The 16,871-nt window shown below is 53.0% G+C and overlaps 6 protein-coding genes across 6 annotated transcripts; 5 read left to right on the forward strand and 1 right to left on the reverse strand.

Annotated features, from left to right (window-relative positions):
* Positions 1 to 710: 710 nt before the first annotated feature.
* BP01DRAFT_80280 (putative mucin) lies at positions 711 to 3,237 on the forward strand. Its single transcript, XM_025580119.1, has 3 exons — positions 711 to 1,626; positions 1,698 to 1,971; positions 2,036 to 3,237. Exons 1-3 carry the CDS (start codon positions 1,153 to 1,155, stop codon positions 3,217 to 3,219), a joined length of 1,932 nt encoding a protein of 643 aa, XP_025430315.1. The 5' UTR covers positions 711 to 1,152; the 3' UTR covers positions 3,220 to 3,237.
* Positions 3,238 to 4,014: 777 nt separating this feature from the next.
* BP01DRAFT_416567 (mitochondrial 54S ribosomal protein uL15m) lies at positions 4,015 to 5,794 on the forward strand. Its single transcript, XM_025579207.1, has 2 exons — positions 4,015 to 4,468; positions 4,805 to 5,794. Exons 1-2 carry the CDS (start codon positions 4,116 to 4,118, stop codon positions 5,583 to 5,585), a joined length of 1,134 nt encoding a protein of 377 aa, XP_025430316.1. The 5' UTR covers positions 4,015 to 4,115; the 3' UTR covers positions 5,586 to 5,794.
* Positions 5,795 to 6,242: 448 nt separating this feature from the next.
* Positions 6,243 to 8,463, reverse strand: BP01DRAFT_80302 (serine/threonine-protein kinase). Its single transcript, XM_025580120.1, has one exon. It carries the CDS (start codon positions 8,269 to 8,271, stop codon positions 6,349 to 6,351), a length of 1,923 nt encoding a protein of 640 aa, XP_025430317.1. The 5' UTR covers positions 8,272 to 8,463; the 3' UTR covers positions 6,243 to 6,348.
* A 1,053-nt stretch (positions 8,464 to 9,516) lies between these two features.
* Positions 9,517 to 12,310, forward strand: BP01DRAFT_80392 (uncharacterized protein). The gene is made up of 7 exons (XM_025580121.1): positions 9,517 to 9,674; positions 9,736 to 10,089; positions 10,216 to 10,368; positions 10,414 to 10,487; positions 10,542 to 10,905; positions 10,955 to 11,109; positions 11,158 to 12,310. The coding sequence occupies exons 1-7, from the start codon at positions 9,647 to 9,649 to the stop codon at positions 12,277 to 12,279; spliced, it is 2,250 nt and encodes a 749-aa protein (XP_025430318.1). The 5' UTR covers positions 9,517 to 9,646; the 3' UTR covers positions 12,280 to 12,310.
* A 679-nt stretch (positions 12,311 to 12,989) lies between these two features.
* BP01DRAFT_392583 (uncharacterized protein) lies at positions 12,990 to 14,416 on the forward strand (the record flags this gene model as incomplete). The annotated part of the gene is made up of 4 exons (XM_025578161.1): positions 12,990 to 13,303; positions 13,434 to 13,726; positions 13,785 to 13,939; positions 13,993 to 14,416. 4 exons carry the CDS (start codon positions 12,990 to 12,992, stop codon positions 14,029 to 14,031), a joined length of 801 nt encoding a protein of 266 aa, XP_025430319.1. The 3' UTR covers positions 14,032 to 14,416.
* Positions 14,417 to 15,168: 752 nt separating this feature from the next.
* BP01DRAFT_80438 (PQ-loop repeat-containing protein) lies at positions 15,169 to 16,778 on the forward strand. The gene has a single exon (XM_025580122.1). It carries the CDS (start codon positions 15,250 to 15,252, stop codon positions 16,567 to 16,569), a length of 1,320 nt encoding a protein of 439 aa, XP_025430320.1. The 5' UTR covers positions 15,169 to 15,249; the 3' UTR covers positions 16,570 to 16,778.
* Positions 16,779 to 16,871: the final 93 nt, after the last annotated feature.

The raw sequence follows: 16,871 nt of genomic DNA on the forward strand, positions 1-16,871 counted from the left end.
CCCCCCCATCTCTCCTCCCCCTCCCTCTCTTTCCCCCCGTGGCTCTGACATCAACCGGTATTTCATTCTCTTCAAGACAAAGCAGAGACAATCAAACCTGGTCAACCAAACGGGACCCGACCCAAACGAGGCCAGAAGGGAGGATCAACCCTCTGGACCTGCGTCCGGGTCAAACTTTGTCTCTCCTGTATGGACACAGCACTTTCTCCGGACGAAGAAACTAACCTACCCTGGCTCCTCTAGCGGAGTTCGCTATGAAGTTGATTAGTTATTTTGCTGGATGGAGGATGATGTCTTGACCTCATCCTTCATTATTAGTTTTCCTTTCTTTTACTTTTTTTTAAATAATTTTCCAATCTATATTTTCTAACCTATTTTCTTTTTATTTTATTTCCCTTTTTTATTATTTTTCTGAATCCATACTGCCTTATCCAATTTATTTCAATCTCCTATATGGTTCACTCCAGTCCATTGGAGGTTTCAACCACTTTTTATAAGATTATCTCCTTTGACTACTCTTTAGTTCTCATATCATTGCCGCGTCTTCAAGTTTCTTGGATATAGTTCGGAATCATAACTGGGTTGTGCTTGCAGGATCTAGGACCTGAACCTTTCCTTCCATATATTTTTCATCACTGCCACTTCTACATTCAATCTATCAAGTTATCGCTACTACTGCCTGGCCATACATACTACTAATATACTATGTGATATTTGTCTATCCTTGATTCTGCTTTCTCAAGATTTCCACCCCCTTCAGTGCCTTCATTCCTTCGCCGCGGGCAACATTCACCGGATCCGCTACTGTTGCTATCCTACCAATTTCCTCCTCCCCGCGCGACTTTTGATATTCGCGGTTCTCGAGCCAACCAAACCTCCGGCGAATTTCCCATTCAACTTGAAGGATACAGATTGATCACCTTGGACGACCGTTGTTGCCAGCCATTGCATACCTTTCGCTTTCTTTTTACGCACCACCGGACTTCGGAAGAGCTGGGTGGATTAAACAACAATCACAGCCTAATTTCGACCTAGTCAAGGACAATCCCAATGAGAGTTCAGTGAGCACAGTGTTTCAGATATCTCGGCGTTCTGGCTCTCTACTCCCCGGCTCTTCTCGCAAGTGTTATTGAACCTCGACTGTCCTGCCATATGTCTCTCCCAGTACTCCCGCCGCAGCCTCATCTCCCCACACTACACCCAGTCACACCCACCATCGCCCACTACTCGCGGACGGACAGTGCAAGAAAGCGATCCTACGAGCCGGTGACACACAATTCGGACCATTGGACTGTTCCCTTCCGGGACGGTCTTCCAACGCCTCCCAGCGATATGAACGGAATTGCTACCTATAACGTCATTCCGTCGTCCGCCTATGGATCGAAGCTAGATGGAGTCACCTTGCCTCCGTACGCCAAAGTCTCCGATTATTCGCGCAGGGACTACGATGGAGCGACTACCATGATCCCTGCATCCAAGCCATACTATCAGCCACCGGCTAAGGAGAATTCGACCCGCGAGCAGGACAGCCAGAAGAAGAGCAGTACCAATTCTGCAGCCTCGTATCTGCAAATCCCATCGACGATCAACAATAGCAAGGGGAGTCTAGCCGAGTTCGCTGCACAGGTGAGTGGTCTCTTTTTCCGGAAAGAGGATCTCTGACTCCTTTCGGCCGGAGATGCTAATGGCGCGAGTAGATGACATGTCTCTTTTGGTTCGAGAGTGCAGCCCAGCTTAAGGCGGTGGAGGACCGTTCGCCCTCGGCCGGTCCTCTTGCCCCTGAGACGATGCCGACGATGGGCTTCCAAAAATGGGTGACTAACATTCTCTCCACGACCCAGGTGAGCCAGAATGTGGTCTTGCTGGCTCTCATGTTCGTTTACCGCCTCAAGAAGTTCAATCCCGGGGTGCGAGGGAAGAAGGGTAGCGAGTACAGGTTGATGACCATTGCACTCATGCTGGGTAACAAATGTAGGTGGTCCGGTCCAGAAATAATCTTGTTGGGTGAAAAATGAGGCTAATATATCCTTTCCAGTTCTCGATGACAACACGTACACCAACAAGACATGGGCTGAGGTCTCGGGTATCACGGTACAAGAAATCCATATCATGGAAGTCGAATTTTTGAGCAACATCCGCTACAATCTGTTCGTGTCAAAAGAGGAATGGGGTGATTGGCATGTCAAACTGGGTCTTTTCGCGGATTACTTCAATAAAGCCCCTCGGGTTGTGGAAAAGAGTGATAGACCGGCTGCTCCTACCGCGCTCCGAGTTTCCCCCAATCTGGGCCCCATTCCCCGCGCAGCGCTGTGCTCGCCTTCAAAGTTGCCATCGCCCCCTGCGACGGATTCTTTGCGCTCCTACATCTGGCCACTGCCATTGAACGCAGTGTCTTATGCCGGGGGAGTGTGCCAGCTACCGCCCAGTGACATGCCACTGGCTAGCAGTCACCAAAACCCGCGCAAACGGAGCCGCGACGAGGCGGTGGAGGAGCTTCCGTCCAAGAGAAATACTGCCGCCATGGTGCCGAATCTGCCATCGTCCTCCGCCCTGACCAACATCCCCGCCTTGCCGCTTGTTATGACATCGACAGCAGCATCAGCATCAACATCGGTGCCTGCCCACATCCCTCCCATGCCCATGCCCGACGCCGTCTCTCGTCTTCCCCGGCCCAACTTCCCTTCTCTCACCATGGCCCCGGCTATGCCTCCTGCCGTCTCTTCAGTGCCTCAATTACCTTCCACCAGCCGTGTGATGCCGCCGGTCTACCCGCCTCCCAATACCTGGATTTCACAGCAGATGCCCACCACCACGACTGTGGCTCCTACCGTTCCTCCTCTAAACAGTGGTCTGTACGCCTCACTCCCCGACCCTAGCAGACACCACAACAGTCCCTTTGCGATTTCATCAGCCACCATCTCCCCCGCCGTGTCCGCCTACTCCGTCACCCCTCAGACACATCTGTCACCATCCTTTTTCCTCGCCAACCGCAATTCACCGTACCGACCCGTTCGCAGTGTCAACACTCTGCTTATTCCACCTCCCTCCACTTCTCTTCAGCAGCAGCGCAGCGTCCCCTTCGATCACATGCACTACCAACCTCTGGGAAAGACAGCTGCGGAACGCAAGACGGGCGTGCTGCCATACCTTCATCACGAAGCCTGGCCTACCGGGCCCATTGCTCAGCCCATGTTCCACACCAGCTTCAACTTTTCATGAATAGACAAAAAGTCTTTTTATCTCTGAACGCCGCTTCACGACTTTGACACTCGACACGATGCATATGAGAAGATCCGACATTCACTTTTTCTTTTACCTTTTTGTGTCGACAACTTCTTCCGTCCCCACTCTTCTCCCCTTCGTATTCTTGTACAGATTTCTTCTCTCTTCTTTTCATCATGACCGGGCATGAAATCGCGGCGTTTGCTTTTTTTCTCCTGTGTGTGTTTACACCACTGATAGAATTCGGGGTTCAGTTCACTTGAAAGACCAATTTTTGCATCTACACTGGACTACAGGAAGGGGAAACTTGGGAGTGGCTTGCTTTTTTTTCACTTTTGCATGGATATGGCGCTGTTTTTTTTTTTTTTTTTTTTTCACGGATATGTATCACATGAGGGACAGCATTAGCATTAGGAGGGCGTTTTCTTGTACGTGGCAGGTAGCTAGCCTCAGAGATGAGGAATTGGGTCAGGTTTTAAGACCCTTCAAATTAAAATTCACATTACATATAGATTTTTTTTGTGCATGAGTAAGCTAGGTGCCGTGTATGTGGTGGTTTGCGTTGATGACTCTGGGTAAGAATTGAGGTAGCAACAGTGAAGTGCAAACTGGCAATAACAATCATCAAATGCCTACCTCCTATAGAAAGCACCCAAGGATGCAAACCAATCATGTCCCACGCAAACAGCCCGCCCGGCCCGACTTCATTCCGAAGCCCGGAGTCACTTACAATCTCCTTGCTGCCTCAGGCCACAACAAAACTCTCCATCCACCGCCAACGGAAAGAAAGATCCTGTCCGGCAGCCGGGACAAACAACCTCATTCTAACCACCGTTCACTTCCATTTATCCTCGACACCAAACCACAACAAGTCCAACTCACTTTGGCCCAAGATGCCTCCCCGGCTCCAGATCCTCCCGCTCCGGACGTTGGCGTCGCTCGCGTCCTCGACAGCCGCTACCGCCAGCAGCACGAGCACTTCCGCTGCGACGCACCCTTTGACATTTCTCCTGGGAGGCGGATTATTCCAACAGTCCCGCAACGCGCACATTCTAGCCTCGTTGTCCGATAACCCGGGGGCCTACCACAAGCGCATCCGGCGCGGTCGCGGTCCGGCCTCGGGCAAGGGTAAGACCTCCGGTCGCGGTCACAAGGGTCAGAAGCAGCATGGCAAGGTCCCCGCGGGGTTCAACGGTGGTCAGACGCCAGAGATTGTCGTGCATGGTGAGAGGGGATTTACCAACATGTATGCTTGCTCTTCCGTTCTGTGCAATGGGAAACAGGGGGGTTGGGATCGGGGTTCTCTGTTTTGTCGGGGTCTCCCAACTGGGATTGGAGGCTTCGTTGCTGGGATTGAAAGTGGACTTGCGATGGAAAGATGAGAGATGGTCTTCGTGGCTGCGATGTGGCATTGCAGTGCAGTGTCGGGAGAACGTCTGTCTTGCCAATTTGGAGTCAAACGCTGCGGGCAGAGGAGTTCCAGCTAGTCCTCCTCCAAACGAGAACCACCGCGCCCCAATCCCCTCAAGTCCCTGAATAACATCCTCCCAGCATCGAACCACTGACTCCTTCAAAAACGCAGCCACTCCATCGACCTAGCCCCCATCAACCTCAATCGCATCCAAGATTGGATCGACCAAGGCCGCATTGACCCTGCCCGCCCCATCACCATCCGCGAGCTGTACGAATCGCGCTGCATCCACCAAACCAAAGAAGGCGTCAAGCTGCTGGGCCGCGGCGTCCCCAAGGATGAGAAGGGGAAGGTCGCCCTTGCCCCGGCCACCTCTACTGAAACCACTACCACCACTACCACCACTACCACCACCACCACCGCCTCCTCCTCCGCCTCCTCCCTTCCCGCAGACCAAACCACCAACACAACAGGCACCAACCCCCTCAAACAACCCATCCACATCGTCGTCTCGCGCGCCTCCGCCTCCGCCATCGCCGCCGTCGAAGCTGCCGGCGGCACCGTGACCACCCGCTACTACACGCGCAGCGCCATCGCCCGCATCCTCAAGCGCCAGATGCACCCCTTCGTGTCGACGGCCTGGACGCAGCGCAACGGACCCGCCGCCCTGCTCGCCGCCGAGAAGGGCGCCGCCGGCGGCGTGGCCTCCGAGGCCGCTGGCGAGCTCATCGAGAGCGAGGTCATGCGTGCCATGGGCTTCACCTACCGGTTACCCGATCCCACCAAGCGTCGCGATATCGAGTACTACCGTGACCCCGCCCACCGCGGGTATCTGAGCCACTTGCTCAAGCCCCTGGAAGGCCCGAGTTTGTTCTTCCGGTCGCCGATGGAGCGGAAGACTGCGGCCGGGCAGACGAAGGAGAAGGTGTTGCCGGAGAATAGGCTCTGGTAAGAAAATGTTGTTGTTGGTGTCTGAATGGTAGGTGGAAGGTGGTTGATGTTTTGATGTCGGTCGACGGGCGTGGCAAGCGGGGTTCTGGGTTGATGCTGAGTTTGTTCATGATGGAGAAAGTGGTCATGGGCCGAGGTCACCAGTGTAGAGTGTTATCTCTTTCTTGTTGAAATGTACTTGTATAAATATGTTATGTTATGGTATCGTGGATATGCATTGTTTCTTTTTTGTTTCACGTACTGGTGATAAGTTATTTTCTGGTGCAGTGTTACTGCCTATTAATCTACAAGTGGTTTTACGGGCATAGTAGTTACCACAAATTGTAGCAAGTTGTGACTACACTGGTTCATCATCACAGGACAGCACTGAGATCATAACAACCTAAAAGGATTCTTCAATCTCGATATCGTGTCTTCAGACTTTCCGTCCATTCTCCCCTCATTAACAAGGTCCCAGTCACAGGTACCACTAGGTCGCGCCATGAAGTGACAAGGAAAGGAATAAACCATCCGGATATCGATACACGCAAAGCAGAACCCAAAAACGCCATGCCATACCCTTGCAAATTGTGTATTTCCCCATAGTAACAAAAAGGTATACCGAAACGCGCTCGAAACAAAATATATCGTAACCCGCTGTGATCATGAAAGAGGGTATCAAGGATGTAGAACTAGCACATATGAAACAAAGCGCTAGTCGTGGTCATCTAACAGTCATAAGTATAACACCCATTATGTTGAACAGGCTTGCTGCGGCCCCGCACTCAGAGTTTCCAGATTGACTCGGTCGGGCTGCCGTCAGCGTTGTGAGAGAACTCCCGCATCCACCGCGAGCAAAGTACATCCCGGATGGTCCACCGTTTGTTGGGGTTCATTTGCAAACATCCGGTGATCACCTCGAGCGCATCCTCCCGCTCCTGCCGAGTCTCAGCATCCATCTCATCGTCGCCCAGGACGGCGTGGTGGTTCCAGTTTCCGTTAAGAATATTGTTCTGGATCCGCGGTGCGAATGGGTCCTGGAACGGGCGGGAGCCAACAATAACAGCGTACACGATGACCCCGAACGCCCACAGATCGACCGAAGGGTGGATGACGCCATTGGTGGAGAGAAGCAGCTCTGGCGAAGCATACTCAAGACTTCCCGCGACGCTGGTGCTGGACCCGGCTGGTCCGATATTCTTTGGAGGTGGACGATCCGCCACATTGTCGTACGGATCAGGAGACGCACCGTCGTTGTCTGTGCTCATCCACTCGGCCATGCCAAAGTCACAGAGAACCAGTGTGGAGATCTCGGTTCCATCAGGAGAGACGGTGGGGTCCAGCAAGCAGTTCTCTAGTTTGATATCCCTATGAACGACCCGAGCGTCTTCGTGCAGATATCGCAGTGCGCAAGCAAGCTGATATGAGTACTTTTTCGCAAGTTTGAGATCCAGTCCGCCTCGATTCTGGCGCACGAGATCAAAAAGAGTACCACCAATCGCGAGCTTGGTAAAACAAAACGTAGCAAAGTCGGTCTCGTACACAGCATCCAAGGTCAAAACGTTGGGGTGGCTGAGGTAGCGCCAGACCCGCACTTCGTGGTCGAACTCTGCTTGCACCTCATCATTTTCCTTTTCACTCTTGCCCGACACCTGTTTTTTGACGATCTTGACAGCAAGATGTTTGGTCTTGCCGTTCTCTTCGACCTTATACGCTTCCTTGACTGTACTGAACCCTCCAAAGCCAATTTGTTTACCAAGGACATAGTCCGTGCCAACCATCTGGCCTTCATCATCAGGTTGCGGTGCGGGCTCCTCACCACCGGCGCTCCACATGGAGAGAAACATGCTGGCAGGAGACTTGCCGCTGGAGGCGGTGGATCTACGCGACCGTTGACGGGTCGAAAGACGGAGCCCTCGCGCCTTGCTTCCAAATGGAGTCACAACACTGCCCGACCATGAGCTGCGATCGTCAAGCGAGGCAAAGGCCTGGACAGGTGATGCCATGCAGATGGGCGAGGAGAGTATCCTCGAACCCTCCGATGGAGTTCGAATCTCTTCCGTCACTGGGGAAGCAGTCGATCTCGATGTGAGAGAGGTTGGATGCTCGATCTCTGAAGCCACGGCGCTTTCCTCTTCTTCCGGAAAGCTACCGCGCGAAGAGCCGGTAGGGATGGGCCGATGGCGCCGCTGCCTTTCAGGACTGAAGCTGAGATCGGACTGACGGTCGTTGTCGTCGGGCCCGTCGTCTTGCCGTAGGGTGTTCCTCAAGCTCGAGCTTCGCGACTGAAACTTCTGAGGCCGGCCGGCCAGAGGCTCTTCGAGTGGCAGGCGTCGACCCGAGTCCAGGGCCACGATGGGGTCAAAGCTGATGGACGGGCGGCGTTCCTGCAAGAAGCTGTCCAGCGGGGAGGCCTGCACGTCCTCTGGTTTGTGAGGATAGCTGACATTTTCATCGTCTTGCTGGTGAAGGTCATGATGGCGCGGAACGGAGATAGGAGGTGTCGCCGAGTGCAAGCCACTCAGAATACTGCTGTCTTGATCAGTACCGCCACGGGGTGGGTGATAATCGTGAAAGATGTTTGTACGATCGCCATCCGTCGCTCCTCCGCCTTCAACCTCACCCCGCCATCGGGGTCGAGGTGGATGTTGAAAAGACGTCTCAAGCTTCAACCCTGCCAGTGTGTTGGGTCTTCCCGTCTGAGCCATGCCCCTTCGCACACGCAAGGAGTGCGGGAAGATTCTATGAAAAGAAGATAAGAATCAAAGGAAGAGGTTGAAGAGAAGAGTTAAGAGGTTGAAGAGAAGAGTTTCTATCTCTAGAAGAGAATGATGTGAAGGAAGTTTGGGAAAGTCGAAGCATGAAAGAGGAGAAAGAAATGAGACGAAGTGGGGAGAGGTGGGATCTTATCGAGCGGTTCGGTGGAGGAGGAGGAGGAGGAGGAGGAGGACAAAAAGAGGAGTAAAGAAGTGGTAAGTTACAGTCAATTAGTTATCGGAGAGTCCCGATCCAATAGGAAGAGTTAACCTCAATGAGAATGAGATTACCTAACTACTCAGAGCAACGACTCTGTGCACTAAGGCGCATCAGCGTCAGTGGGTGAGCTGATCCAGGCCAAAAAAAAAAGTGATCCTTCTGCAGCAGCAGGAGGGAGGCCCATTGACAAACTGAGGATTGACGATGGATGATGAATGGAAAAGAAAGAAAGAAGGGAAGAAGTGGAAGAGATCGGGAGAAGAAGGGATGGAAAGGGAAGTGAGTGGGGGAATCCTCGGGTGATGACGGAGGAGAGGTGGATTGTCTGACAGCCCACTGGTCACTGACTTCTGAAATGACGGAGGGATCGACTGCTTCCACTGGTTCACTGCCATATCACCTGAAGATAGTGGCCCTCACCCTAGGCCCTGAGCCCTGAATTTTGACTGACTAGGCAATCGTCCAGGCACGGGGTCCAGAAATGGCCCAGTGGGTAAGCGCGCGCAAGGGGCGCCTGTTTTGGAGCTGGGCGCTGCAATCCTCCCCTATTCGAGCTTCCTTCAATTCAGTCCGGGGAACCTCCTCGTTCCATGCAGTTGCAGTTGCAGATGCAGTAGTTGGGCCTACACTTGGCTTTCCTCTGCTACCTAATTTCCCTTCTGCTTCTTGTTTCTCCACTCCAACATTGGCGTTCTGGCTAATTGTTGTTTGCCCTTCTTTTCTTAAATTTGTTATTGTTTTGTTTTGTTGTTTGATCTGCTCTGGAAGTCGTTCCCTGATTGTCTCTTGTTTGCCCGACGGACTCCTCTCCCTCCCCTCTCTTACGCCCCCCCTTGGTCGGACTTGAAGTACCCACCCCCGCCGTTCCTCCCTCGTGGCCGTCGACTTCGTTCATTTTTCACTTTTTGCTATCTCAATTCTTTGGGTTTACCAGAAACCACTTTCTTTTCGAGCCGCTCCGGGACGCTGTGCAGTGCCGATATACCTTTACCATCTGGTTTCAATGGTTTTGATATCTAAAGTCCTTCTTTCGCCGCAATACCTCCCAAAAAAGCGATATAACTTCCAGCTCGACCAATAACTTCGCGAACACGAAATATTTTCAAGATGACGAGGCCTCGGATTGTGCGGGCTGGTATGTGCAACTAGAGCCAGTCATGTGGCCATCGCGCTGATCAGCAAATGTATGATGACAGATACCATGGACCTCCAGGGCCAACATGCCCCTTCTGCCAAGGACCATACCAGGCAGCCCGCGAACCCCACGGGCATTGCCCCCCACCAGGAACAAGCGCTTCGCCAGGCCGACCAGGAGACCAAAGCTGAAATCATGCATGGTCCCAGCGCCAACGACGCAAACTCCAGTGACGACCGCGCCGACGGAATCGATATCTACGATGACGATGATGACGACGAGATTGAGGATATAGATCATCACGGAGATCTCACCGGAGAACATGAAGAGGGCGATCTGGCTGATGGAGAAAGCGATGATATGCTAGATGACGACATGATGGACAAGATTTCGAGCTCGCCATCGATTGACGACGGTATGTTTGTTCATGCTGTGATACTGGGTGGCAAACCGCTGCGATGTTACCCAGCATGCGTCTCAGCGATCGGACACGGCGTGTCTTTCCACGTATCACCCACGATGTAAACTAATGGAACCCTAGAGGACATCGACTTTGAATTCGTCTACGCGCTTCACAACTTCTATGCAACCGTGGACGGACAGGCCAACGCCTCCAAGGGCGACACCATGGTGCTGTTGGATGACAGCAACAGCTACTGGTGGCTCGTTCGGATTGTCAAAGATGGCAGTATTGGTAGGTCGTCTGCTGGTTTGTCTAGATTAAAGCTAACAGGAGTAGGGTATCTGCCCGCGGAGCATATTGAAACTCCGACCGAGCGATTGGCTAGATTGAACAAGCACCGGAACGTGGATGTGAGTGGGTCAGTCTTCCGAACTATGGCAAAATACTGATTCATCGCGCGATAGCTCTCTGCAACCATGCTAGGAGACAATTCAGAGAAATCCAAGAACCCGCTGATGAGAGCGGTGCGCCGCCGAACCACCAAGAACGTCCAATTTGCTCCTCCTACGTATATTGAAGCGTCCGACATTGAGTACTCTAGCGACGAAGATCTGGACGACGCGGCGTCTTTCGACGAGGAGGATGGTACGCGCGCGGAGGCGGATGATGCGCACGATGGCCAAAACGATGATATTGTTGTTCAGCCATTGAGGACCAAAGCGCAACGCGAAAAAGGAGGTGAAGAAGTTGGCATTGATGAAACCGAGGAGTCGGCCGGTAGCAGTCCGGTCAAGCAACGTTCTAGCCAGGAGCTATTTGAGCCTGAACGTGAGTTTTCTCCGTCCGAGCCCTGCGACAAGTGCTAACGCGAATCTAGCCGATAACAATGTGAGCCGATCGCGAAACGGCACCGTACGCAACACCGATTCCTTCTTCAGAGACGATACCGTGGAGACTAAAAAGATCTCCCTGACACCCAATCTTCTTCGAGACGAGGTCGGCAGTGGGACGCTCTCCAGCGACGCGAGTGAAGTTAGTAATCTGATTCAATCACAATTAACAGATATTGACCTGCAGCAGAGTCGCGGTAGCATGGAGAACATCGACAAGACACTCAGTGCGATTGACAAAAGCAAGGAGGACAAAAAGCGCAGAGACAAGAAGTCGGGAATGCTCAGTGGTCTTTTCAAAAGGAAAGATAAGAAGACTAAATCCCACGAGGATGATCCAGACGAAGCAGAGAAGAACTCGAATGAGTTCTCCCGGTCTTCACCCCAGCCGAAAACGTCTCTGGAATCGGTGCCCTCTCCTGTTTCACCTGAGGCTCGATCCCCCAAGCAGTTGGTGGGGCAGAGACAGACCACCAAGCTACAGAAACAACCTCCGGTGGCACTCTCTCCGACGAAGCAGGAATTTCCTCGGGAACAGGAGCCTGCTGGTATCGATAGAAGCATCAAGTCCGCGATGAGCAGCAAGACGGACCAGACAATTCGACAGGTCACGTCTGAAGAGGCGGACGATATTCCCTCGTCACCCCCATTGGGACCCTTTGATGATAGCCAGGAGGCCATTGAATCTACAGCTCGTGTACCGAGCCCTGCGAAGAAGATGGCACCTTCTCAACCTGAACCCCAGAATCAAACAACATCACCAGTCGAGTCGCATGGCGACTGGCAAGACGCGTCTGAGGGTGTCTACTATCCGCAGCAGCGTTCAGTGGCATCGCCACCGCAGAGGTTTGAACCTAGACAGCTGGAATATCAAAGCCAGCGATTCGAATCTCCTGGCCGTGAATCGATGGAGGAGCCCCCGGTCTCGCCTCTCGCGCCCGGGTCCGGGACGGATTTCTCCAACCCGGCGCGACACTCCATTGTCTCGGTTTCGCCGCCTATGTCTCCTGTTACGAGCCATCGCGACAGCAGAGGCATTGACGCTCGCTCCTCATTCAGTGTCGCATCTGCGCCTACTCCTACGTGGAGCGATGCGAGCTTGCGGTCCTACCTGGATGACGACAATGACATCCGCGATTTGTTCATCATTGTACACGACAACTCGAACATCCCGCCTGCTGGCCCTGATCACCCGATCACTGGTTGCCTTTTCAAGGAAGAGAGCAAGAGACTGAGAGAGATGAACAGCCAGCTGGATTCCATGCTGGCTGAATGGGTTGGTCGCAGAGTACGGGAGTCGACCAGTAAGTAGAGCCGATACCTGGTTCAGGCTTGATGCCTCGTGAAGAGTGGATGCTTCTTCATCAAGGAACTCAAGTTCGCCTTAGATGGAGTAGATTCACCATGACCCGGAGCCCACTATGTGCTGGACACATGGGATGGCTATAATGGTGGTTAGTTTGCCGCTCCGTGAGTGCACCCTTGTGATTCGGGAGCAGAGCAGTCCGCAGACTACAGGGTCGTATGGTTCTGATTTCCCTTTGTCTTCGCCTTTCCTTTTTTTTTTTTTTTTTCTCTTTTTTGTGACTCAGTCTCGGAGTTGATGACAGATTATTTCTTGTTTTTTCTTCTTTGCAGCCGATTTTCGGCTGCTGGGATACCCCCTCCAGGTGGTGTAGACCATCCTGTGATTTATTCTTGTTTACTTTTATGAAGAGATGTTCACTTGCGTATTGTGTTTGAATGGGATGGTGTATGATATCACGTAGGGTAGTACCCCCTTGAGGCATGATGCGATCATGATATGTGGCCGGAATGATGCTGCAAGGCCGTCTCGTGCGTGCGGCCTTGTCAGCTGGCTCTCTGTCGTGTCATCGCCGACAGATGTAAGCTGATAGTGTAATTCATGTCTACGTCGATAAAACTAGAAAGTCGGCCACTTCACCCTCCTCTCAGATTTCAGAATCTTCTGCCTCTATCCTGCACCATTCGAACCCTCCCTGGTTGATTTCCAACTACAAGATGACCGACCCATACTTCGCTCCGCAGCAGCAGCCGCCGCCCGTATACAATAACTACTACGAGCCAGCTTACGACCAGCAACACCATCCGCCCCTCCCTCCCACGCCCTCGTCCCCGTTCTACCCCAGCTACGTCCACCCCTCGCCATACAACGATGTAAGCCAGATCCCGCGCTCCCATGCGAGAGAGATCTCCCCTATGAATCAAGAGTACTCTCAACCCGTACCTCCGCCTCAAACGGAGAACCACTACGACCCCGACCGTCTCGGCGCGCAATACATTCCTCCTCGCCAGGGAAGTAGCGCGGAGTATTAGTGCGTCTTTTCGCCCCTTGTCTTGCCTCGCGGTGTTGTTCAATTTGCATATCGCTTTTTTCACTGTTAAGAGCTTTGGGTTTTCTTGGGGAAGCTCCGCGACTGACAGAAATTCTGCTACGTGATTTAGCGATCAATCCCGGTCCTTTCCGATGGGGAATGAGGATTCCGTGACTGGACATGATGTTCGAGAGGGCGCATCCTACCCCTCCGCAGAGGCAGAGGCAGACCACGATGCGGCTGCAGGCGCACCCGGCACTGAGCGCGGGCTGGCCGGGGCGCTGCTCGGTGGCACGACGGGGTATTATCTGGGTCATAAGCGGAGTCATGGGTTTCTTGGGGCGGTGGGCGGGGCGTTATTGGGGAGTTTTATGGAAGATCGATTGAAGAAGGACTCTGGTGGTGGTGGTGGTGGTGGGGGCAGTGAGCCTGGTGGGACGGGGGGGAGTAGTGGTTATGGGGGCAGTGCTTATGGGGGCAGTGGGAGTGGAGGTGGATATGGGGGGAGTGGGGATGATGGTTCTCGGGGGAGTAGCCACAGTCATAGCCATAGCCATCATAGTCATGGGCATGGGCATGGACATCATCACCACCACCATCATCATCATCGGCACCATCGGCATAGGCATCATTCAAGTCGGTCGAGGAGGGGGGTTTCTGAGGATGAAGATGATGACTGAAATTATAAGGTGGGGGGTTGGGGGATCTCCCTCGGAAACAATTTCTAGATACTATTTTAGAGAGCGGGTGATTATCGGGTGGAGTGGAGGAGGGAGGTAGCAGTTTAGCGAGTGTTTCTTTGTTGGACGAGGGATTCTCGTGATGGATTGTTTTATGAAGAGATAGTTGACCCAAGGCAGTGAGTCAGCTCTTTGTTTCATCTGGAAATGCAGATAATGCGGTGCTGGGATGTCCTGCGGTGTAAGTGCTACCATCTGGGGCGCCGTACCTGTAACCCAGACTGTGTCAGTGTTAATGCGATAGCATACACTGTATAACTTAGATGGCAGCTTATGAATGACGACAACGGGGCGTGGGATATCATCATGGCTTGCCGGCGGTGCCTTGCAGGTTTTCAGCGCCACTTAGACCCTGGTGCTGCGGTGGCTTAAGATGAGGAGTTCAAGTATTTACAGGATTGACGTCGGTCAACCGGAAGGTTATAACTATGGCAATTAACCTCATCATCGGAGATGAGACCAAACTCAAATAGGGATAATGATCCATGGCATTATAGCATAGGCTGTTATGATCCTCTTTATCTTGGTGGAGCATCCCGCATTACCCATGGAAAATCCCCATGGGCTGATGGCCGTACAACTGGGATAGAGTTGAGCAATTTGAGCATGGATGATCCTTATCTTGGGGGAGATGAGCATCAGAGAGGAAATAGTCAGCTGCATGGATTGAGGACAATGATTTCACATCTCGATAATCGATTAAGTTAACTACAGTAATAATAGGCGTTTAGTCAGTGGATCGCCGGGGCAGACCCGTCAAGACCCAATCAGGACCCGGCGATAGGAATCCCCGGCGGCTCTCGTGACTCTATCTTCAATTCCCGATTCGGACAGTGTGACTCTTCAGCATTCCTCCTCTTGCTCTTCCTCCTCCTCTCACTCTCCCCCCCCCCCCCTCTTCTTCCTCTTCTACTTCCTCAATCCCTTCAATCATCCTCTCTTTCTTTCCCTTTTTCCCTCTTCCTCCTCTCTCTCTGCATTATACCTTAGACAATCCTCTTTGTCACTCCTTTTGTGCTCCACTTTTTGTTCGTTTGCTCCATAGATAGAACGAACTGCTTATCTACACCTCTTATCCTCACTAGTTATCAATCCCTCCTGTGACCACCCTTGAGACCGCTGCCCAACGACTAGCACCTTAGAATAAAGACCATCCTCTCCCCAGTCGATTCACATTAGACAAGACCATACAACCATATCCCCACCATGCCTCCTCCCTTGATACAATACATCCAACCGGCGCTGCCTCAGCACTGCGAACCAACCTCGCCTTTCCTCGCCGCCCTATCTTCCTACCTCCATGTCTGCGTGCCTACACCGTTAGCCCTCATCTCCTCCCTCCTGGGCACCCTCAGCATCATCTCCTGGCTATTCGCCCAGCTCCCGCAGATCTACAAGAACATCCAACTTCAGTCAACATCAGGGCTCTCGCTCTTCTTTCTGGTCGAGTGGTGTTTAGGCGACGCGTGCAATCTTCTGGGCGCCTTGCTCACCCGACAGGCCGGCTGGCAGGTGATCGTGGCCGGCTACTATGTCTTTGTGGATGTCACACTCGTCTTCCAGTACTTCTGGTACACAACCTACCGACAAGGCCAAGCCGGGTATGCTTCTTTCGAACACTCACACTACGATAACGGAACAGGAGGCATACTGGAGGGCGTCCCGTTCTCTGAGGACGACTCGATCTCTCATGCCCCTCGACCTCTCGCAGGGATCCCTGTCTCGGCCCCCAAGGACATGAAGGACCTCAAAGAACCTGCCGTCAGCACTTTCAACGGACAATCACCCTCCTACAGCAACGAGAAGTACAGCACCTCTCGCCGCTCCATCATCCGCACCAGCAGCAGCGGGCCCAGTTTGCCCATCGGCTCACCTCGCACCCTGCTGCTCGCATCCATGCTATGTGCCGTTCTCGCCAATGCTGCCCCCACTGACGCCGAAGCAGCAGCAACTGCAACAACATCCGGCCTCTCCCCTAATACTCTTGAAGTCCTGGGTCGGATCATCTCTTGGATGTCCACGGTTCTCTACCTCGGCTCGCGGCCACCACAACTCTACAAGAACTACTGCCGAAAAAGTACCTCCGGCCTCTCTCCCCTACTCTTCATGGCTGCCTTCTGCGGCAACTTCTTCTACTCCGCCTCCCTGCTCACCAACCCCAACGCCTGGTACGACTTTCCCGCCTACGGCGGCGGTGGCTGGGCGGATGCCGACGGTAACAGCCGCGCCGAATGGGTCAGTCGGGCCATCCCCTTCTTTCTGGGAGCATTCGGCGTCCTCGCCTTTGACGGCACTATGGGCGTGCAGTTCCTGATGTACGGCTCCCGCGACGACGAATCCATCATGGAGGTCGCGGACCCCAAGGACGGCCGCAGCCACTGGACCCGGGTCCGCGGCTGGATGAGGGGCTGGATCCCTTCTGTGTCTTCTACTTCTGCTACTGCCATCATCGCCACAACGCCTCGCCATCCGGAAAATCAGGCTCTCCTTCATCAACAAGACCAGGAGAGATACGGGGCTGTTTGATTCGCTTCTCTGTCTCACGTTACTCAAGCCTCGTATCACATAGGCTTTCCCGGTCGAGCCTTGGTCCCGGGACCTTTTATTCCTGCACATCAGCTGGACATGAACCATCACACGACTTTTATGCCTACCATCATCATCATCATCATCATCCTCCTCCCTCGCACATGTCACATTACACCACATACCCCTGCCATGCAGCTTCTCCTTTTATGGGATATCATGATATCATTTTTCTCGGGGTTTGTTTGTTTTTCCTTTTTCTTTTGGGTCTGGGTTCATCATATTCGAGTCTTGTCAGCATC

Source organism: Aspergillus saccharolyticus (genome assembly GCF_003184585.1).
Source record: "Aspergillus saccharolyticus JOP 1030-1 unplaced genomic scaffold BP01scaffold_20, whole genome shotgun sequence".
Classification (NCBI taxonomy): domain Eukaryota; kingdom Fungi; phylum Ascomycota; class Eurotiomycetes; order Eurotiales; family Aspergillaceae; genus Aspergillus; species Aspergillus saccharolyticus.